Source organism: Bombus impatiens, unplaced genomic scaffold (assembly GCF_000188095.3).
Source record: "Bombus impatiens unplaced genomic scaffold, BIMP_2.2 scf_0320, whole genome shotgun sequence".
Taxonomy (NCBI): Eukaryota; Metazoa; Arthropoda; class Insecta; order Hymenoptera; family Apidae; genus Bombus; species Bombus impatiens.
Window position 1 is genome coordinate 1340099 of NT_176739.1, and position 22009 is coordinate 1362107.

Genomic DNA, 22009 nt, shown 5'->3' on the forward strand with positions numbered 1-22009 from the left:
GACCCTACAAAAATATGATAATTTATTGAAACCAGATTTATCAAGAACATCAAGATTTTTAAGACTAATGATATGAAAATTGATAAGAAATATCGTTATTTAAATAAATTAGAAATTGTAAGTAGGAAAATAAAAATTAAAAAATCCTATTGAAAAAGAAATAGTAAGGGGTCAAAATAACCATATTTGTTCTGTTTGAAATTGTGAGTAGGTTGCAATAATTGCATTTGAAATTCAGTATTATTGCTTCTCCAGTATTAAATTGTGAAATAAAAATGTTGAATAAATTGTGCTGCCAATAATATTAATCGCATCTTCTTCAAGTCTCTTCGAGTCGATTGCATAGAGTAAATAATCTCAGTGTTCTCACGAGAGGGATAGTGCAAAGAAATAATTCAAATTTTCCAAAATTCATGGTGCTTTCATAAAGGGTTGATATGCTATGTCTTTCCACAGTGTTCTTTTGAAGAAAAACGGTGTACGTGAGTTAGGTTCGGCACTTTCGAGCTTTTAGTTCTCTTCACAACATGTTTTACCTTCAGGTGAGTACTCACTAAGAAAGAAATCCAACCTATAGTAAGAAACCTCATATACTTGTATAATTTATTAATCTTTTAATATAAAATTATGAAAGCTTGATACCTTTAAATCTTTTTAATCAAGATCATAATGAATGATGTTGAATGCTACTTGTTCAGAGAGTGCAGGACTTAATAAGGCGACCTCTAACTTCCACGGTATTGAAGACAATTTTATTGCTGTTTGATCTTCTTTTCTTTAAAATCCATTAAATAACATTTGGTTTCTGTTACATTAAATAACAACTATCACAAGGAAATATTGGATACACGTTGTTATTTAAAATCATAAATATTTGTATGAAGAGATTTGCATTTTTAACACTTTTACTATATGTGTACGATTAAGATACTTAATAATCATCTATCCCTAAAGTGACATTATCTTCTTCGGAAGTTGCATAAATTTCTTAATGTCATTAAGAAGCGATTCAATAGTCTAATTATTATAATTATTTGCAGCATTTCAACCGATGAACCGTACATAAATCTCAATAGAGCTGTAGAGAGAGGGTGAAGCATTAACAAATTATCGCAAGTATCCCGCGTGATCTTCGAGGATCTTGCGATTAATCAGAAGAGATGAATCACGCGACGTAATTGATTTATCGATACCACAGCCCTTCCTAGGTGCTAGGAATGGTTAGAGAAAATAAGAATCGAGCCTGAATCAAATTCGATGTCTGTGAAGAGATTTTGATAATGATTGAATATAATCAAAGAAATTCGTGGCTGAGTATTTCAGTAATACATGGTTGGAATAACAATAAAATAAGGATCTTTAAAATATTGAAAGAGTATGAAAATATATTATTCGTGGAATGTTAAGGAAAAAATGTGGATTTGGGAAATTAGAAATAATGTACATATAATATTCAGTATATCATTCATAGATAAAACAAAGAATTTTTAATTCTTTAATCCTTTAAAACAATAAAAAATTTTATTGTTTAAAAAGGAAGAAAGTAATAAAAGAAACTACGTAAACTTAATACCAGTTTACAAGCAAAATTATTTATGAATGAACACGCTTGACAATTGAATTAATCTGAAAGGAAGTTTCAATATAATATATTTCAATATACTATGATAATTTGATCCTAAATTACATCATAATTTTACATGATCTAATGAAGTGTGATAGAAAGTGCAACATTGCGTGACTAATAGAATTCAAATTATTGTTGGTTTCACGGATACTTTATGTCACAATGCTCTATTCTTTGAGTATATCATATCTACATCTTATTTTCTTCTTTGAGATAAATTTACTCTTATCGAAACTCAGGAAACTCTTTCACACTAAGCATCTAAGATCGTGGCTGTTTTATGCAACAAGATCCATAAACCTTAGATATGAGAGTCTTGATTGATTCATGGATACTGAAAGAATCTTTATTGTCGGTAGTTATGGCAACAACTTCCTTTAAAGAACATATGATCTGTGAAAATTTTTATATGCTCTACTTGATTGTTTCCTCATATCCTCTACCTTGTAAAAGAAAAGTGATGTGGTAACTATTATTGAGATGAAGAAGACTATTGCTATACTGATTTCCTGACAAGTATAAGATTGAATGTTTAATTAAACAATTATTAGAAGTTTTATATTTTTGAAATTGTTTCTTTCAGTATTCTTCTGTAGATTTCTTTTTCACAACTTTGTTAAATCAACTTCCAGCTGCATGTTTCATGCAATTTGCATAGTACTTGCAATCCTTGATTTAAAAAGGACTTGCGTCATTTTGGCTGTGACAGTGAACATTAAACAATAACTTGCTTGAGACAATGGTGCAAGCCAACTCTTTCTTCAGTTGGCAAATTTAAATGAGCGACGATGCTGGTGAGAGAAGGCTGTTTAACATTCTTCGCAAGATTGTGAATTATTTTGCAATATTCCCGGCATTTCCTTGTTTCTTCAACTTTTTGATTGGCTCCACTCCAGAAAAATTTCATAATTCTGTCTTCAAATGGAAGAAATACTTCTTGCTACTTTCCAATTAATTTCTTCCTCATTCTAGAGTGAAGGTCGTTATCATTAAGTCCATTACTAGTAAAAAATACAATATTTCATTCTACAAGGATATTCAATCTCAGAGAAGAAGAGAAGAGAAGAATCCATTGAAACATTTAATTGCATTTCAATAATTTTCTACAAAATTCTCTTTCTTCATCTTTCATACTCTCTCATCTCTGTATCCTCTTTAATAATAAGCGAAGGTGTTAAAAATTGATTTATGTTGGGTTTGGGTCCTTCTTCTTCACTTTTCATATCAATTGTTATCTATTTCTTGTCCTTTTTATAAATGGACTAAAGTATTAAATGTTGGTTTCCATAATAAATCTGTTTCCTTATATTCATTATTCTCTTTCTTTACCTTTGACACCAGATATTTCTTCTCTTCTTTTGAAATTCGCTAAGGTGTTAAAAATTGGTTTTCTCAATAAGTTTCTTTTGTTACATTCATTATTCTCCTTGCCTTTCATAGCAAGTATTCCTTAAACATTAATCAGAAATGGATTCTATAGTGCACTGAACTAAGATCTCATGGTACATTCAACAGCAGAGCTCTTCAACTGATTGATATTTCCATGGGGCAGCGTTGCACGTGCCAGGTGAAACGTCGATGCACGTAATCGAACAGTAAATGAGCAGTTAATTGCATCGCTGATAGAATCTTTTCCACCTGAAGAATTACGGGACGTTTCATCTCGGGTTATGTTTGTTGCAACATAATAAGACAGTTGATTTCAGTTAATGAAGCATTTCAAGATATGGACTCCTCTTGAAATGCTACTCAATTTCCTACTGTTATTTTTAGAAGAGATTGTGGAGCTATTTGTTTTATTTCTATAATAAGACAGACCTGGTGCATATTAATTTAGCAATCAGGAACCGAGTCGAGTCCGAAGGAAACAGTCTCGTACGCATTCATTGTACCGGGGTCATCACAGCCAGAAGATCAAGTAGAAATGAGGCGGAAGGCGTGTAATTAAATCGTTGCGAAATCCCTGCGAATAAGCGACACATACGCACAGTGAAATACAGTATTCTTTGAGCAATTACGTCGCTCTTTGTGCACTTCTTCCATTATTCTCTTCTCAATTGCTTCTCGTTGCTAATGATTTAATTTTACTTTTCCGATATTCTATTCCTAATTTATAATTGACCCATTTCTTCTTTCATTTCATTCCAAACAAAAGTCTTCTCGATCACTGTATTCGCTTATAATATCATTAATCTCTTCTTTTATGATTTTTCAGTAAATAACTGAACATTAACTCTGTATTTAATTCTTATAATTAGATCATTTCTTCTTCCTCATAATTGCAACAAGTTATACTCAATAATCGTCTCTTTAATTATTCTTCACTTATAGTGATTGAGATCTTCTGTCTTATGATTTTTTTAATGAGCAAATAAGCATTAGTTGTCCATTGTTATAGCACCATGTCAGGTAATACAATATGAAAATATGACATACAGGATGTTACAAAAATGGTCTGAATCTTTAAAAAAGTAATTTAACCTGTGTTACAAATTCAATCTACCTTTATCAAATTAGAACTATGTATATTTTTTGCAGCAAATCTGACTCGTTAGGTCACAATAGCTTAGTTAGAAATAAGCTTGTAAAAATCTAATTACTACCACTTATACAGGACATGTGTCCTAAGATGTTAAGTTTGCGTAATCTTTTAAGCCACTAATTAAAGAAAACAACGCCCGCGAATGTCGCATTATACATCTGTCGACTTGTTGCCAAATCCAAGTATAGACTAATTTGCAACACGCCAACAGTTCATTAGATTCGCATCACGTGCTGCGTTTTGTGCCCGCAGCTGACACGCGTTTCGCAGAGAAGAGGAAATTCACTGCCATTAAAGGCTGCGCCATGATTCAGTGTGCTGTTGTGTAAATAGGAGTAGGTGGACGAAGTAGGAGGATATCTTTGAAGAAACAACAATAATCTTTGCAATCATAATTAGCTTCTTCTTCCTCCATCTATTACACAGTTAATTTTGTTCCACTTTTCCTATATTTCACTAGGAGATCCCCTTCGTTGTACCTGCAACAAAAAATTTCTCGTCAGAATCTGTCCTACATTGTAATTTAACAAGTAACATACATACATAGTAATTAAGTAAAATATCCCTTTCAGGACAAAGTTTTTGTTAGAGATTATAAGAAAGAGGTATTAATAGAAACACTTTTTTTCTTATATTTTTGTAAAGAATTTGTTTTATTTCTTTTTGTTAATAAAAATGACTTTATTCTTTCTGTAATAGATCAGTTTTATTAAAACCAAATATATTCGCAATTTAGTTGATTAATAATTTGCTAAAATACTATTGAATGAATTTATCTATGTGTTTTTCATTGCAGATAGCAATACTTTGCATGGCAGTAGTGCACGTGATATGTGATCTACCACCAGGGACAAGGCGCAACACCTATTTGCCACCTGAACCAACCAAGGGTTACACCTACGACACGCCTCGGATACCATTTACAAAACCAACCACCCCACGACCGTCATTTCCCACGACGACGCCTTATTCATCACGTCCATACTCCAAACCGACCCCCTCCAAATTTCCACCATCGAGAACTACTCCTAGCGAAGGGTATCCACCAACAGGTACCAGGCCCACCCCAGAATTTCCTGATTATGGGACACCCACTAGGCCAACTGGAACTACTTTACCTGCTGGTGGGGTAAGTAACAGTAAAAATATATATCTTTAAAATATTTATAAACTTCTGTAAAGTTGTGTATTTTCCAATCAAATTGTTTCCCAAATAAGTGGCCTTTAGGCTACAAATATACATTTTTATAGAAAATAGATAAAATACTGTACTTATATATGTGATAAGAAATCCTCAGGACGCATATGTTGCGTCACTTTGTGAAAGCGAAGATGTTAATCTCATTCTATATTATACGAATTTGGAAAATTCTATTATCATAATTAACCCCAAAATTTTATCCTTGGTAATTTGAAAAATTGTATTATTACAGGTCAATCGCAAAACCCTAGTATCAGACGATTTTTTAAATCTAATTCCAGCACGATCATCATCATCACGAGCCAGGAATGCCATTCGACTTCAACTACGCGGTGAAGGAAGACGCATTTGGAAATGATTATTCCCACAACGCGATAAGCGACGGAGACATCGTCCGTGGGGAATACAGAGTCCAGCTTCCGGACGGAAGGCTGCAGGTCGTTCGTTACACCGCCGATTGGAAACACGGCTTTAGCGCGCAGGTCTCATACGACGGGAATCCCCGCTTTGACGTACCACGGCCGCCTGGCAATTTTGCTGGATATTAGGCTATTAGTGGACTGTGGATGATTATGCATTTATTTAAAGAAAATCTACACTGTATAAAATGCGAAAATATAATTTCAAGAAAATATCTAAAATAGAAGTAGAGTCCGGATCAATAAAACTTAAAGTTATAATCAAAAGATATCAACTAGAACTTAAACTGAAAACTTCAAAACATGAACTAAGAATCATGAAAATACGGAAACAAATTTTATAATAATTAATATCAAACTCTTGCGTAAAATTGTACAATGTAGAAATAGGTCTTATATATAAAAGTTACTTGTTAGAATTATGAAAATTGGATCCACAGTGAACGTATTAATCGAGACCCTACTGTACTTATTATAATATGTAGTAAGTGAACCAAATCTCCATTTAAGTTTCACTTTTTTAACTATATTCTCCAAAATACGAAATTGCATAAATATCCGCAGTCTAGCTATTAGAGTCTAATCTGTGGTTGCGAACCATGTTAACACACGTTTGTCTTGCGGTTCTTATTGTTAGTCTTTACCGTGCTGTCTCTGTGTCTCCATTTGTTGCCGCTAACTAGCTGAGGTCATTGTCTGGATTATCGAGACGTTTCTTTCAGGTCGCTAGTGTCATCAAATAGGTAGTTCTACGAGGGGCGTCGCCACTGTCGCATGCAGAACTCTTCTTTGATCTTCACAATGGTTTTTAAAAAATGCAAAAATTAGTGAAACAAGTATTTAGAAATATTATTATTAAATAATACATAAATATTATTATGAAAAGTATAATTTTTTAATTGTTAAAATTATTAATAATTATTCGGAAACTTTGGATTAAAATTTTAAGATACGTAGAGCAAAAGAGGAATTCTGCAAGTATCCTCCTTTACAATCTACCATTTTGTTTATAGAATATAAATGAAACAATATTGTTTCTGCGATCACAAATGGTTCAATTCCAGCTGGTACTTATTTTACATCCCCTAGCCATTGCAAAATCTAGATCTAAGTAAAGGAAGACCTTAGACCAGAGTATGTTTTATATTCTTCAGTTAGATGTGTCCAATGGACATGGATATATAGGAGGAAAAAAATAAAAAAATTTTGATAAAGTCAAGGTGTACTTCTTTTCTAAAGCATAAAGTAGCAGCTAAGGACTAACTTGTAGCAATAACAGTTTGTTTTTAAGGACACTGATGGAACAATACTAACCCTCTGCAATAGTATGTGGTCTCTATGTATAATAAAACTTTTTTTAGTTGTCAATTTTCATCTCAAACAAAAAATTTCAATAACAGATGATTTCTTAAAAACATCAATTGACATATCTTGATGATATGAAAGAAAGTGATGTAAAGAAATTGAAAGATTTAATAAATACACCAAATGATTATGTTATCTTTGATAATAAAAGTATACATGCTTTTTAATACATGCATGTGTGCATTTCTCCTCGTCTTTCTCAAATTTACTATTACATTACCTCCTACTATTACATTTAGTGTATCTTTATTTGATACACTGATCTCTTTCTGTATGCAATTTTTTATTTTTTATAATATTATAAGTATTCAAAGAGAAGAGCGTAAAGAATGATTTGTTGTGTTAGTTTGTTACCATGGTTAAATTGATCGACGCGCGTGCGTACGTTTATTACACTCTACGATATTACAAGCAAAGTTGTAACAGCCTTCCTAATTACAAAACTAAGAATTTTCATCAAAACCTTAGAAAATTTGCTTATTTGGATTGAAATATTAAAATCTTTCTGATCTGAAAATATTAAAATTTGTTCAAGCATCTAGATATTATTCAGTGTACTGAATGGAATAATAAATAAAACTGTGTAAAAGTAGATTTTGAAAAATTTCTGTTTCATATTAGTATTTTACGAGATATAACAGAAAATTACATTTTGGTCCAGAATGACTCTGCCACTGTCAAGGACAGACTATACAGCTGTAGGTGTCACATCTAGGGGAACCACCAAGGTCTTCCCTGCCACAGAACACAGGCAAACTCAAAAATTTGCTGTTGCTGACCATGATGGCGTACTTCATGTCTATGGTGAATTTTATTCTTTACCTTTTAGAATTTAAACTAAATCTTTCAAATAAAATTTGCAGGAAGATTTATTATTTCTTCATTTCTTTAAATAAATATGTAAAGACACTTGATATTTTAATAAGGTATAAAGAAAGGAGAGCTACAAGTTTCATTTAAGTCCTTACCAGGACCAAGGATTAACAAATTAGTTCTTGGGGGTACTGGACATGATAAGATTTACATTGCACAAGGAAACACAGTGAAGGGGTACACCAAGAAAGGAAAATTGTTCTTGGAATTTGATACAAACCTTATAGATCCTATTTCAGCACTGTGAGTAGATTAGATAGAAAAAAATGAAAATTCAAAATAAAAATTAATTTTAAATAAATATTTATCAATTCCAACCAGATTAATGGAGATTTTTCCACAGATATGTGCTGGGTCCAAATTTGGCAGCATGTGCAAGAGATCTTTACCATAGATACCATGATTGCAAAGATGCTGATTCCTATTTAGCTGGTGAAACTTTATATGACATTGTCCTCCTACCTACTGATGGCAATTTCATGTTTGCTATACTAGCTTGTGGAGATTGTGCTGTAAAAATCTTAATCAACAAGATAATAAATAATAAAAGTTAACTACACTATAGGCAGTACATATGCTAACATTGTAAGACTGTAAATGTTTATGCAATTTCATATTTTTATGAATACAATTGAAGTAATGGAAACTTTATGCATATTTGCATCTTCAAATTTCCCATAAAGGCATAAACATCCACAGTCTACTTATGAATAACGGAATCCAATTCCCTTTTGCCCCAATAAGCATTAGACTAAATACTATTGTACAGCCTAATAACTTTAATTTGACAACTTTAGATTGACAATAAATTTGGTTCTTTTCAGATACGAGTCCTTCATGGTACCAAAACCCCAGCAATCCTCAGACTTCCAAGTGTGCCCACAGTATTATCTCTCTATAGGTTTCTAAGTTTTCTAAACTATTTTTATATTACTTTGTTTATATTTCACAAGTGTCTTTCAAGTATTTTTTATAGGGAAGGTGATCTTGAATCTAAAGAACGTGTTCTGGTTGGAACTATAGATGGCAAAGTGGGTTTGCTGATCCTTCACGGTAACAAAACACTGAGGATCACTTGGCTTTTGAATATGACAGGCTCAGAAGTCACTTCTTTAGATACTTATGAACTACAGGATGGTCTAGATATACTTATTGGCAGACAGGACGGTACCGTTGAAGTATATACTTTTCCTGAAGAAGATATGTTGCCTTTTCTGCGGTATCGTTATGTAGGTATAACATATTTAAACTTTAATTCTTAACTGTTTCAGTATTTTTAATTTCCTTAATTTCCTTTTTTAATTTATTCAGTGGTTTAATTTTTTAAATTCCCTAATAATTTATTGGTATAGCTATGTAAAAATTCAAAGAACAAACATTCTTAAAAATTAATTTCATAGAATGCCAAGGAAAGCATCAGTTCAGTGGTAGGAGGTATAATTGGTGCAGCAGGGTATCCTGAAGTGTTAGTCACCACATATTCAGGACGAATATTTGGCTTGACTACTAAGCCTCCTGGACTACTAGAAGCTGACCAGAATGATGGTTTGACCAAGTTAAAGGCAGAGATAGAACAATTACAGGAAAAACTTAAGGAAGAAAAAGAAGCAGCTAGTTTTTCAGTTGATCCTTTAGCACCATTGATTCTATCTGTAAATCATAGGTATAGAATTAGAAGAACTATTCTTCACCTATCATTAAATAAAATACAATATAATAATTTAAAAAATCAAATTATAAAATGAAACTTATTTCTTGTAGAATGATTTTAAACAGAGAAGATGCATCATATTCTCTTTCCATAGAACTTGATACACCTATTGATAACATTTTGATACAATCAGATACTCCAATTGAATTATTGGATGTGGAAAGTAATAGTGCAGTAGTTAGTCTGTCTACTTGTAATCCTAGAGAAGGCAATTTTGTTCTTGCTACCTATCGTTGTCAAGTAAATATAAATAATTTAATCATTATTAGAAATTCGACTAAATAATTTAATATTTCATATTTGATATTTTAGTAATAATCTTTGTAGGTAAATACTAATCATCTTGAAATGAGGCTAAGGACAATAGAAGGACAGCCTGGTACTTTACAGATTTACGTCACTTCACAAGTATTAATACAATACAAAATTTTTAATCACCTCATTTCTGGCTATTCCACAATTTCTGCAACAGCATATATAACTATACTAATATAATATAAAAATCTAAATATATAATCCTTTTTTTATTCAGGTACAACCAAAATGTTGTCGCAAAATATCAATACCCATATCTGCTCTTTCTCTTCATGTAAGACAGCACGAAGCCGATAACTCGGAAACTCACGTTGAAGGACCCTTTAATGAACTGAAATTAATTGGAGGTTTTACTGTTGCAGAAGTAAAATTTCAAATTTTGCAATGATAAAATAAATATTAACCCCTTAACCTACGATTTACGTTCGAGAATTTTGAACCGAAAACGTAAACAAGCTATTATTATACATTATATTATATATTATATTTTGCCCAATCATCGTACTACAGGCTATACCCGTAGTTGTAGGTTAAATGGTTAATAATTCAGAACTATAGTTACTGGTTTCTACGCCTGTTGCCGAGCAACCTATCGTACGACTATTCATGAGAAGTCAATGGCTTGCTAGTCTACAGGCGCTCGAAAGTTTTAATTACCATAATATTCTGTACTTAATGATAACAAATCTATTATTTTAATATTTCTTTTTCTAATTCTACATATTTCAGATGCATGCATGGCTTTCTTTCGCGTTATCAGATGTGCCGGAGAGACCTCATTTGGAGGAAGGAGAAGCTACTTTGACATATGTCTCATCTTTCATTGGAACCCTCCTAAAATGCAAATACAAGTAATTTCTATATCACATTAATAATATAAATATTGAATCCGATTTAATGATTTCTTAATTGTCAGAAAAGGAAGTGCAATTTTCCTAGGAGAGAATATATCAAGCATCATAATTCTCAGAGACATATTAACCAGGGAGGCAACAAAAAGAAAAATCAAATTAGACGTTTTCTGTGGTATGTTATATATCCATCACAATATGAATTAGTATTTCCTTTTTAAGATTTCTTCTCTTATTTCGTATTTCTACATAGATGTTTCTGATGGTAGTATATCCAGAGTATTGGAATTAATTTTTCCACAATTAAATGCTGCTCATGACCTAATTACAAAAGTAAAGATTTTGAATGCTCTGGAGGAATGGGAGTTGAAGGAAAATCCTAAAGAAAATCTGTGCTCAGAGTATCAGGGATTGATACAGAAGGAATCAGAGATCAAATCCCAAATGGCAAAGGACAATGAAATATTGGAGAGGCTACACGCAGTAATTACAGATCTCTATGTTGATTGGGAAAGAGCGAAACGTTCTCGTAGGTATGTATTAACAAATAATCTAAATCGATAAAATTTTGTACCATCTTCTTTCAAAGAATATAATATTCCTAATCTCCTCAACACTTATTATTCCAAGTATTTTTATTCAATAAGACAAAAATTTTAACAAAACACTTTTTTACTTAATAGATTTAATATTAAATATTAATCATTTATTTCTTTTTTCTTTTTATGCCGTGTTTTATAAATTATTGGGAAGTCTTTATAAGAATACAATTTGTAATATAACAATGGCAAAATTTATATGAATTAACACAAAATTCTATAACTGTCTTTGGTTACTCTGTCGATAACGAAGTTGGAGGACCCATACACGTCGGGTGATATAAGAAATGAAATTTTATTGGGAGAAATGTTAAAAAATAAAAGGTTGTTAAATTAATTGCTCCACCTTCTATGTACATCTTATGTGATTTCAGAATCGGTAACAAAGACGTTGCGGAGAAGCTCAGCGCAGCTCTTAAGTCCAGAGAATTAGCTCAAGTTTTACAAGCTTTTATCGACACGAGTAACACGGTACCTCCACCATCCTTGTATAAAGATTGAGCTAACACCGCTTCTTTTTCTCACTTCGTGGAAAATGCAATAAAAGTGGACCACAGTGTTTCTATAAATGTTTTCACGTAAAAAATATATTTTTTTTGTCAACGACGATTCGCGAATATAAACGATTAACTTACCTAGGACTTAAGAAATGTACACTTACATTAGTTACCTTAATTATCGTTAATTATAGTACAATATATACGTGTAAGTTATCTATATACGTATATGTGTATATGCATTCATGTATTTATATACATTTCCGACTAATTAAATTGATATAATTTTGTTATAATATAGGAGCTTTCTTCTATACATATATATGCTTGTACTTCCCAAGTTCTTCTGCTAAAAACAGTCTTAAGAATAATATTTTTTTCTTAAACATTACATTCATAATATTCTTTTAAAAAGTAACTCGCAAAGAAATTGGAAAGTACGTTTATGCACATCAACGATAGGCAGTGCGTTGATGTATAGTACTTCGATTCAATCAGTCTGACGTGTTCAACATCTGACGTGTCTCCGATCTCACAAAGCGCCAATTTTGTGCGAGAGATCTTTCATTCTCAATGTCACAAGGAACAATCCAATAGTCATTACATGAAGAAATACTGCCTGCAAGAACAATAATAAAAGAATAAGTCTCAGCAATATGTTTTATAATATAAAATAAAATAAATCAAAGTATTATTATACTGGTGGTAATGAAATAAGCATGGTTGTAAATTAAAGCTTTGGGATATCGATTGATGTAGGCACACTGAGGATAACCACATTCCTAGAGATCTTCAAAAATGTCTCAAATCCCACATTTCTTTCAATTTAATCAAATTTTTAATTTTTAATTTTATCTTTGGATTGTATCATTTTCTACTTTGTAATCTTAACAGTAGATAAACTCACATGTTATCAGTACGAACAACTGCCTCCAAAGGATCTCTGTCAGGGTTCGTGTCTGGTGCCGTTGTGACTGTGTATTCTAAAGTTTGTCCACCAGCATGTGGTAGAATACTTTCAGGATTATCATCAGGAGGAACGATCTCCACAACTCCTGTGGCTTCCACTTCGAGTTTTAAGTCACGAACGAGATCTTGTATGGTCTTTGCTTGCGAACCTTTGTCGTGATCTTCTGCTACGTTCTTCGCGGCCATGACTCTGTTCATGGGTCTATCAGCTCTTCCTCTTGAGTGCGTATGCATGTGCCTCTTCATATCGCTTCGCACTCTAAATGGCTTTCCACACACAGCACATTGGTGGGGCTTTTCACCAGTGTGTATACGACGATGATTTTGCAAATAACTGCTTGCTCTGAACGTTTTGTTGCAGTACTCGCAGCGGTAATTTTTTTCACCGGTGTGGATCCTTCTGTGAACAATCAAAGAGTATTTCCGCGCGAAATCCTTGCCACAGTACTCGCACTGATATTGCTTTTGCTCCGAGTGAATACTAGTCGCGTGGTACTTCAGATCTCCCCATTGACGAAAGTGGCGACCACATTCTTCGCACTTGTAGGGCTTGTCGCCACTGTGAAGGCGCTTGTGGACCTAGATTTGAAAAAATTTGTTTAAAAACTTATTTTGATTCCGAAGATTCCATAATTTTATTTTGACATTTCTTCCTTTTCTCAATAGAACTTATTATAGAATTCACTATAAAGCTGTATAGAACTAATTTTGCTTAATTTCTTGGTTTCTTTGTAGAACTTTTCTACTCTATCTGGCACAATTAAAATGTTCTTTACAATATTGTTTAATAAATAATTTTTATTTACTAAATTGGCTTAAAAAGGTTTAACCTACAATACCATATTAGTCCATGAAATTGAAATTGTCTCACCTTTAACGCACTAGCAGCAAAGAAACTCTTTCCACAAACTTCACACTGGTGAGGTCGTTCACCACTATGAGATCGCATGTGGTATACTAAACTATTTTTATGATGGAATGACCGGTCGCATTGGGGACACGTTAATTCGTCATCTTCCAAAATAAAAAGATCTTATAAGTATGCAATTAAAAGAAGAAGCCCTTGAATGTATATATACTTACTTGACTTCCTAGCTTTCAATATCTTCTTTTTCTTCGTTGTTTGTGGAATGTCAGTCTTATCTTTATCATGTATACTCTGTTCATTGACTGTTGATGGTTTTACATGGTCCCTATGTACGTGATCCGTGACATCAGTAATCGTCCACAATGGTGATTCGTTGTTCACCGAGGACAATGGAGATTCTGTTTCATCATCTATATGTGCACCTGTCTCCTCTACTGCAAATATACAAACCAATATTGGTTAGATTCATCTAAACTGTTAAATATTAATTATACAAAAATAATTCTTGAAACTATCACAAATGAAAAATACAAAAGACAAACATGAAAGATCAATTCTTGGTGATTTTTTTTATTTTGATGTAATAGTTCTTATACTTACCAACACCCCTGATGCCCTCCATAAGATCCTCAGGTTCACTGAATTCTTCAATAACTGTATTTTCCAGATTTTGAACAGACTCTGGTACAGATATCGTAATATTTGTATTGGTTGCTTGTGCTATTCTGGTTTCCTGTTTGACAGGCTCATAATGTACCTTCAAATGTTCGAAAAATTTTAATTGGCTACTAAACCTAGAACTGCACAGTTCACACTTGAATATATGAGTCTGTATATCGCTGGAAGGATCAGCGTTTATGACATCCGTATTTATCCTACTGCCATCCTTCCTTGCCGAGTTTCTTTTGGTCTGTTGTTTCAATTTACGAGGTATCCTTTTTTTATGAGGCAAGGATCTTTTCGGTCCTGAACTTGGCGCTGCATCTTCACTGCTTTCAGCTGATACATCAACGTCATACTCGCTTTTTACGTTTATGAACTCTTGTTTTACATTCTGTGTGATGCGTTTGAAAGGTTGTAACGTTGGATATACCGGGTTTGGTTCTGGGACAGTTTGGATAGAATAAGTATTCACAGGAGTTAGAGTCTCTAGATGAGAAACATCTGGTAAAGTTGGATCTTCATGTTGGGATTGACTATGAAGATGTTGCTGTTTTTGTTGTTGTTGCAATTGAACAGCAACCAAAGCTGCTGCCAGTCTTCTGTCTTCCTGTTTAAAAAATCCAAAATCAGTTTCTAATGTGTGAATATGAAAAAACAATAAATTATTCTTATACCTCTGTTAAATCATGTTGTAATAAATCTTCTGTTTCATAATATTGAGTTGCCGTACCATAATCTGTCCCAACACCAGCATTGATCATATCGACAACCATTCCTTCAGAAATTAGTTCTCCATTAAGAGTTAGAAGAGGAACACTTTTGCTCAAAGGCTCTCCATCGGCCCTTTGGATGGTAATGTATTGTGCACCTTCCATTCCCTCCAGCAGCACTGCTTGTGCTTCTTCTGTTGTTACTTCCATATTCATTTGACTCAGCTGCTGATGGGAGAAAATTTCTTCTAAGATTATTTCCTTGCCATCTGTAAAAACTAGCTGTTTGTGGCTAGAAAGAAAGATACGTGTGAATTATTTTTATTCTAACAGTTTCTAACAAATATATTTGGATTTGAAATAATATTCTTACTAATATATTTTGGTTTACCTTATTCCTTGGAAAATGTCATTAAAAATTTTCTTTTCTTTAACAAAAGTATTAATTTCAATAACATATACAGCATAAATAAGTTTTATCATGTTTATTTCCATTTATCTATAATAATACATTTACAAAAGTATAAAAAAAATATAAGAATTCTCTGTCACAAAAAAATATATTTTTTCATAATAAGTATATAAATTAGTATATAAATTTATATAAATATAAATTGGTATTATTAATTTTAAGCAGATTGTAACAGATTCATCGTTCTTATTTATAGAAAGTGAATCAACGATTCAAATTTCGCGCGCTAGTGTATTACAGAAATGACAGCGGAATCAAGGTCACTGCACCCGGAGCTCTTAGAAAATTTCTCTCGGGGCTTGATTTGCGTCCCAGCGGGAAAATCGGCCTCCTCTCACCTTCCTGTACCAACCTTCGCAAGCCCACGTCGATTTTTCGTCTCCTTCGAGAAAAACTTGAACGACATAAACAAAGCAAAATATTGAAACACTGTAGGACAAAATGTGACAACAGTGCTTGGGTCTTGACGCCATTAGAACGGATGCACCCTTCCTACGCTGCCTACGCGAATCTCTGCCAATACCAACTTAACCGATGAAAAAATACTAGGCTGAATCATCATTACAATCCATCTTCATCCATTTATGATCTTCATTCTCATCTTCATCGCTATTGATTTTGCCTTTCTTCTCTTCTATACTACAACTATAAAATGAATTTTCCAGATGGACTTTGCCTAACCTTATAACTAACATGAATTCGATTGAATTACTCCGAAACCTAAATTTCACCTGCCGGGTTATAAATTCTCCACTTCCGGGGACAGGATTCAACCTGGTTCAACCTGGTTCAATGCTGTTAAGTAAGCAAAACAAAAAAATGTCGAAATAACGTTCACAACTTTTCCATCACAGTCGAAAGTAAAAGTGTGTCGCTATAAATGTAACCTCGTTTAAGGACATTCTTAATTGAACTACGATTGCTCAAATTGTTGAAATGGTGAAGGTCTCGTGGGTCCCTCGGAGGAACCTTCGTTCTCATGGCGGCCATCCAGGCCAAATTTACGAGGCGCAAATCTTTTAACAATTTCGTTGATCGAGAATTAGTGCACCTGACAGGCTCAAATCGATGTAAACGAACTGAAATTTATTTTCACACGGTTTCTACATCGCGTAACACACAGCGAGGGAGCTCGGAGGCGGTTTCCCTCTCTCGCACTGTTACCATCAGCTGACTCGTCGGTTCATCGTTGATTCATCGAGTCTGACAAGGTTGTTATGACTTTATTAACAACTACGCTATTTACCATGTTTACACAATTATAGGTCGAGACAATAATCGTGTAGGCCGCAAAAATCCTCGATTTCCTCTGTATTTTCGATGGAAACGTCGGATATCGGGGAGCTTAAGTACGTTAATTTGTCCGCCGTGTCGAAGATCATTAGTTTACCATAACCTGATCCACGTGATACGAACTAATAATAGAATAGTGAAATTGTAATGATTGTTGTTTGTGGTTTTTGCAGAGATTGCCAGGTAAACTGATTGGAAAAAATATGTGATATACCCGTGAAATTTCTGAAAAGTGATGGCTTCTATTTGTCGTCGCTGGAGACTATGGATTTTACCAGTTTTAACTTGTCTCTATGCACTTCTGATCATTATTTTGGTTCCAATTCTCTTGGTCAATTCAATTAAGAATGGCTTCGAAAATCAGGATCAAGGAGCACTGGTGGGTGGTGCCTTTGTGCTACTTGCCTTGCCTATTGCTTTCTACGAAATTGTCCAACACATGATATATTATACACAACCTAGGCTGCAGAAATACATTATAAGGTATGTTGATGAATTCTACGATTGATGTTGTCTTGAGGTTGTTTGCTGATATTTAGAAATTGTATATTGATTTGTTGCTTAAATGTCTTCCTTTCAATGTGGTTGGACTTTTGAGTTGATTATTTATTGCTTGTAAAATTAGTTAGGAATTTATAGCTTCTTATGAAATTTTATTACATCATAACTTTCTATTAGTCAGATATTTTAGATTAATTGGTAAATTGTGGGAAGTAACTTTTTTAACGATACACTTTTTTATTGTATAGGGATGTATTGATTGACAATTACTTAATCTGCTTTCAATCAAAAAATATATCATTGCTGGATTATGTAATACATAATTGTATGTATATATATAGTATTTTTCCTATTTCCTGAATATCAAGTAAAAAGTTAACATTCAGGATTAGAAAAGGGACAATTTTTTTTTAATATTATATTTGTATATCTTATTAAATTTTTTATATTCATTACATGAATATCATAATTGGCAACAATTATTAATAGTAATAATTTATTTAAAGAAAATGTCTTTTTTCCATCTTTCAAGTCAAAGAACTCGTATTGATTGACATTTAATATAGTAAATGTCGAGAGTCATTGATATAGGTAGAGGCTTTGAATAAATAAACTCACTTTTTATAAAACCTGCAAATTCTTAATTTTAAAAATATTATTAAAATGGTTATTGGATATTATCACGTTCATACTATTAAAATAACATATATATTTAAAAATATTGCAAATATCAAATTTTATTTAATTTTGTTTGTTTAATGTGTAAATAAAATTCCTGTCACAAGAAAGATTATGGCTATATATACACTGTTATGATACATAAACAGTTGAATCCATTTGGAAGAAAATGATATGATTGTAGGAAATCAAAGTTCACTTTCTTGTCAAGCTTGAGAAGTTTATTGTAATCACAGGGAGATACTTCCATCATAATATTCTCTTGGTCAAAAACCTTTGTAATAGAAATCTATTAATGTTAAATATTTAATACAGCACTAACAATTGAAATTTTTTATGACTTAATTAGAGCTAGTTTTTTGGAAATTAAAAAATTTTTTATGCTTTTGTTTGTATATTTGTATATTATTACAAAATAATATGAAATTTTATATTCTGTTTCAGGATATTATGGATGGTACCAATTTATGCAGTGAATGCTGTAGGTATAAATTTCTATCTTTTACATAAAATACATATATCAACATACTTCTCTATTTTAAGTACAAATTCTTTTTGAATTCCTGTAGTGGCTTGGTCTGGTTTATCCAGAAGGCAGCATATACGTTGACAGTTTGCGGGAGTGTTATGAGGCATATGTAATATACAATTTTATGATGTATTTATTGGCCTATTTGGATGCTGATCGTCAGCTGGAACACAGACTTGAAATTTCCCCTCAAGTACATCACATGTTCCCCCTGTGTTGTTTACCTGATTGGGAAATGGGCAGAGAATTTGTACATATGTGCAAACATGGAATATTACAATATACTGCAGTTAGGCCTATAACAACTTTGATATCTTTGTACGTATATAATGAATATTCGTATTTACATCATAGAAAGTAAAAAAGAAATATTTCTATAAAAAAAGTTCACTGATACACTCTAGTAATTTCTCATATTCAACTTAAAATATCAAGCACTATTGATAGCATGAATTTCAAATATATGTAGATTACATATTGAATTATACACATATTATTCTGTCACATGATTGTTCATAATCAATTATTTATTTATATTTATTTGTTTAGTATCTGTGAACTAAATGGAGTGTATGGAGAAGGTGAATTCAGAACAGACGTAGCTTTTCCATATATGATTGCTTTAAATAATTTATCACAATTTGTTGCCATGTATTGTTTGGTGCTTTTTTATCGCGCCAATGCGGAGGCTTTGAAACCAATGAAACCAATCGGGAAATTTTTGTGTATCAAAGCGGTCGTATTCTTCTCCTTCTTGTAAGTTTGCACACATTGTAAAATCGTATTTTCATTTGAATATATTTAAATGTTGTATCACGAAATCTCACTTTTTTCTTTATTTTGCAGTCAAGGCGTGATAGTTGCATTGCTAGTGTATTTTGATGTGATATCGAGTATTTTTAAAACGAATAACATGGAATATATCAGAAATATATCATCTAAGCTGCAGGACTTTTTAATCTGTATTGAAATGTTTATGGCTGCAGTGGCTCACCACTACAGTTTTACATACAAACCTTTTGTAAATCTAGCACAGGGTCAAGCATGGTGGGATGCATTCAGGTAATTAAATTTTGGTTGAAAAACATCTTAGATTATTGTGGATGTCCATAGTCGTCATCATAGTCATTGAACATTTATGCAATACACTATAGATGACTCTCATAGCACTAAGCATTCATTTATAGTACATAGCAGTAGATGATGGATTAACCCAGTTCCTCAATACCTCATACGCAAGAAAGAGTCCTAGACCCTATAAAATAGCCTATAAAAGTTATAGTGCCATATGTACTTTTCAAATAGTCATTGTAAAGGGTTAAAAATATACTTAATGTTTCTAGAGCAATGTGGGATGTCTCAGATGTCCACAACGACATCAAAGAACATCTTGGGGTAGTAGGATCTTCATTAAGCCGCAGGATACGTGGTCGAAGCGCTTATCAACAGGCCTGGGGGAGCGCGACAGAACGCACGTCCCTTCTTCCAGAAGTTACAGTGACTACAGCCAGAAGTGCGCCAGCATGTTCCTTTTCTAGTTATAATACAGCAGAGATGGAACAGAATGGTGTGGATGGTCCCGTTGAACTAATTCCAGACGTGCAGGATACTAGTAACGCGGTGAAGACGTAATCATGTAATGTTCGTTCTCTTATCACAGAGAGAGGAACGTTTAATCAAGGGGTACACTTCGTCTGGAATATAGCACACTTTAATTAAGATTGCTCCATATCGCTAGTATAACCTTTAAGCAGAGCGAGAAAAGTTTGAAAAAATATCTAGTTTTACAAAACGTGTGTTCTCCCCCGTGTACTGTACAAATTTCTCATCCTGAATCGTTGAACGACACACTCATTATTCCCGGGAGAGACAACACGACATGAGAATACCATATTACAATAAGGGATTTGATACACGTGGCCATGTTTGCAACACGAGACAGAAATGTCGTTTTACCTCGTCCATTTTAAGAAAACGCTTTTTTCCCCCTTGATTTGCGGCCAATTGCGCGATGCCTCGTGTTACCAATGATGTATTACCAAATAATTGTACATATATATATACATATATATATACATACGTACATACATACATACAATAATGTTTATACTTAGAACAATATATCGGTACAGTCCTATTTATAAACGTGTTACACTGTTTATTGCTGGTTTATCAACCCCAATAAATGTACCACGGAGTTAGGCATTATTCGGAGAAGACTTATCATGGCGAAAAGTCTAAATTTCCTAATCCTAAAGTCTAAATGTTGTTCGTCTTGTATTTATTAAACAATTGCTCGTCTGCTTATTGAGTATATAGAATTCTGCCCAACTCTGAATGCCGAGTGTACCGTAAATAACGAGGAGAGAAACATTCCTGCCAAATGTACATGATTGTTTAATTTTGTATTGACTACGTCGGTTAGAAAATACAAAATAGAAGCTCACATGATTTACATAATGATAAAGCAAAATACTCAAGTACATATGATATATTAATGCATCGATGGTCGCCAGAGAAAAAGAGATAAATATTATAATGGCGATATTCACTAAAACCGTGCCGTTAATGCGTTTGCATAGTCATATCAATATATTTCTCTTGCGTAAGTGGTGTTAATTGTCATAGAAGAGACGATTGATGAATATTTTAATTTCAAACAAGCAAACAATTTTCCTAGCCTTAAAAGAGTTTTATAAATGCTCATAAGACGTACTATGGATTCTCGTAAGAATATTTGCATAAAAAACTTGAAACGAACTTGAATATTTTATCAGACGTTCGGACCAAATAATAGGGTATATTTTATCTCGAAGTTAATATTGTCCAGAATTAAAAAAAAAAAGAATTTAGAAGCAAAGTAGTTTTCCGGTTGACCTAGCAATTTACATCGTCAATTAAAGATCTTGAAAGAAAATAATATTTTTAATATGTTTCTACCATGTTACTTGTAACTTTGTGATATATCTGGAACCACCGTTAATCTCTATTATTATCAATTAACGAAGAATAGAAATAAATTTCGACGAGATACGTTGTACTCTTTTACCACGAGAAGAAACTAGGCATAAAACGTGTATTTTAATAATTCTTCAAGCTACTTTGTACTTTGTATGAAGGCACATTTCAATTCCACAAGTACTTAACAATCCTATTGAGTGTTCAATAGTATATCTTATGGAACAAAAAAAACATACTGAAAATGGTTACTATCGTAAAAAAATTCGATAAGTACGATAAAAAATGTCTTTTATGTTTTTTACTATTAAATTTTCTCAACTTTTATTGTTTATTTCTTATTTTAGTTTAAGCGAAATATATCTTAA

General features: G+C 32.8%; 4 protein-coding genes and 1 long non-coding RNA gene across 14 annotated transcripts in view; 3 read left to right on the top strand and 2 right to left on the bottom strand.

The window, feature by feature from the left end:
* Window positions 1-7317, top strand: part of LOC100744612 (pro-resilin-like) — a 31099-nt gene extending 23782 nt beyond the window's left edge. For 4 of the 6 annotated variants that reach the window (XM_033320564.1, XM_033320562.1, XM_033320563.1 and 1 more), the window contains 3 exons: window positions 457-542; window positions 4966-5298; window positions 5652-7317. In XM_033320564.1, the coding sequence (XP_033176455.1) occupies window positions 528-542; window positions 4966-5298; window positions 5652-5918 (615 nt within the window). In that variant the 5' untranslated portion in view covers window positions 457-527 and the 3' untranslated portion in view covers window positions 5919-7317. The remainder of the gene's footprint in view (window positions 1-456; window positions 543-4965; window positions 5299-5651) is intronic. The other 2 variants (XM_012385229.3, XM_012385230.3) reach the window with 1 other exon arrangement.
* LOC117151624 lies at window positions 1511-6520 on the bottom strand. Its single transcript, XR_004461678.1, has 2 exons — window positions 6434-6520; window positions 1511-4648 (listed from the first exon to the last, which is right to left on the bottom strand). It is a non-coding gene; the product is annotated as an uncharacterized LOC117151624 (long non-coding RNA).
* Window positions 7318-7419: 102 nt separating the features above from the next.
* LOC100744730 (Bardet-Biedl syndrome 7 protein homolog) lies at window positions 7420-12120 on the top strand. Of its 2 annotated transcripts, XM_003489314.4 has the most exons (13): window positions 7420-7958; window positions 8081-8270; window positions 8371-8539; window positions 8852-8928; window positions 9004-9256; window positions 9428-9690; window positions 9789-9978; window positions 10066-10146; window positions 10271-10417; window positions 10783-10904; window positions 10970-11079; window positions 11158-11437; window positions 11878-12120. In XM_003489314.4, exons 1-13 carry the CDS (start codon window positions 7817-7819, stop codon window positions 12002-12004), a joined length of 2151 nt encoding a protein of 716 aa, XP_003489362.1. In that variant the 5' UTR covers window positions 7420-7816; the 3' UTR covers window positions 12005-12120. The 2 variants fall into 2 exon arrangements, with proteins under 2 accessions (XP_003489362.1, XP_033176452.1); XM_033320561.1 differs by lacking the exon at window positions 10271-10417.
* LOC100744850 (zinc finger protein 354A) lies at window positions 12070-16200 on the bottom strand. Of its 2 annotated transcripts, none has more exons than XM_003489315.4 (7): window positions 16035-16200; window positions 15175-15502; window positions 14438-15107; window positions 14053-14271; window positions 13841-13983; window positions 12908-13548; window positions 12070-12619 (listed from the first exon to the last, which is right to left on the bottom strand). In XM_003489315.4, exons 2-7 carry the CDS (start codon window positions 15424-15426, stop codon window positions 12601-12603), a joined length of 1944 nt encoding a protein of 647 aa, XP_003489363.1. In that variant the 5' UTR covers window positions 15427-15502; window positions 16035-16200; the 3' UTR covers window positions 12070-12600. The 2 variants fall into 2 exon arrangements, with proteins under 2 accessions (XP_003489363.1, XP_012240706.1); XM_012385283.3 differs by having other exon boundaries at window positions 16021-16200.
* A 147-nt stretch (window positions 16201-16347) lies between these two features.
* On the top strand, window positions 16348-21968 carry LOC100744971 (transmembrane protein 184C). Of its 3 annotated transcripts, none has more exons than XM_012385286.3 (7): window positions 16348-16484; window positions 17149-17458; window positions 18599-18635; window positions 18724-19001; window positions 19233-19439; window positions 19530-19745; window positions 20027-21968. In XM_012385286.3, exons 2-7 carry the CDS (start codon window positions 17211-17213, stop codon window positions 20313-20315), a joined length of 1275 nt encoding a protein of 424 aa, XP_012240709.1. In that variant the 5' UTR covers window positions 16348-16484; window positions 17149-17210; the 3' UTR covers window positions 20316-21968. The 3 variants fall into 3 exon arrangements, with proteins under 3 accessions (XP_012240709.1, XP_003489364.1, XP_024223236.1); XM_003489316.4 differs by lacking the exon at window positions 16348-16484 and adding an exon at window positions 16753-16893; XM_024367468.2 differs by lacking the exon at window positions 16348-16484 and adding an exon at window positions 16839-17031.
* Window positions 21969-22009: the final 41 nt, after the last annotated feature.

Bases quoted from the DNA above. Each gene is read 5' to 3' on its own strand.
- LOC100744730 (XM_003489314.4), top strand. From the start codon at position 7,817: ATGACTCTGCCACTGTCAAGGACAGACTATACAGCTGTAGGTGTCACA. The intron at 8,929-9,003 runs GTTTCTAAGTTT...TATTTTTTATAG, and splicing joins ACAGTATTATCTCTCTATAG to GGAAGGTGATCTTGAATCTA. The intron at 10,905-10,969 runs GTAATTTCTATA...CTTAATTGTCAG, and splicing joins CTCCTAAAATGCAAATACAA to AAAAGGAAGTGCAATTTTCC.
- LOC100744850 (XM_012385283.3), bottom strand. From the start codon at position 16,088: ATGTCGTTCAAGTTTTTCTCGAAGGAGACGAAAAATCGACGTGGGCTT. The intron at 15,503-16,020 runs GTGAGAGGAGGC...CTTTCTTTCTAG, and splicing joins GCGAAGGTTGGTACAGGAAG to CCACAAACAGCTAGTTTTTA. The intron at 13,549-13,840 runs GTGAGACAATTT...TTTCAAATCTAG, and splicing joins TTGCTGCTAGTGCGTTAAAG to GTCCACAAGCGCCTTCACAG.
- LOC100744971 (XM_012385286.3), top strand. From the start codon at position 17,211: ATGGCTTCTATTTGTCGTCGCTGGAGACTATGGATTTTACCAGTTTTA. The intron at 19,440-19,529 runs GTAAGTTTGCAC...TTTATTTTGCAG, and splicing joins GTCGTATTCTTCTCCTTCTT to TCAAGGCGTGATAGTTGCAT. The intron at 19,746-20,026 runs GTAATTAAATTT...TAATGTTTCTAG, and splicing joins GCATGGTGGGATGCATTCAG to AGCAATGTGGGATGTCTCAG.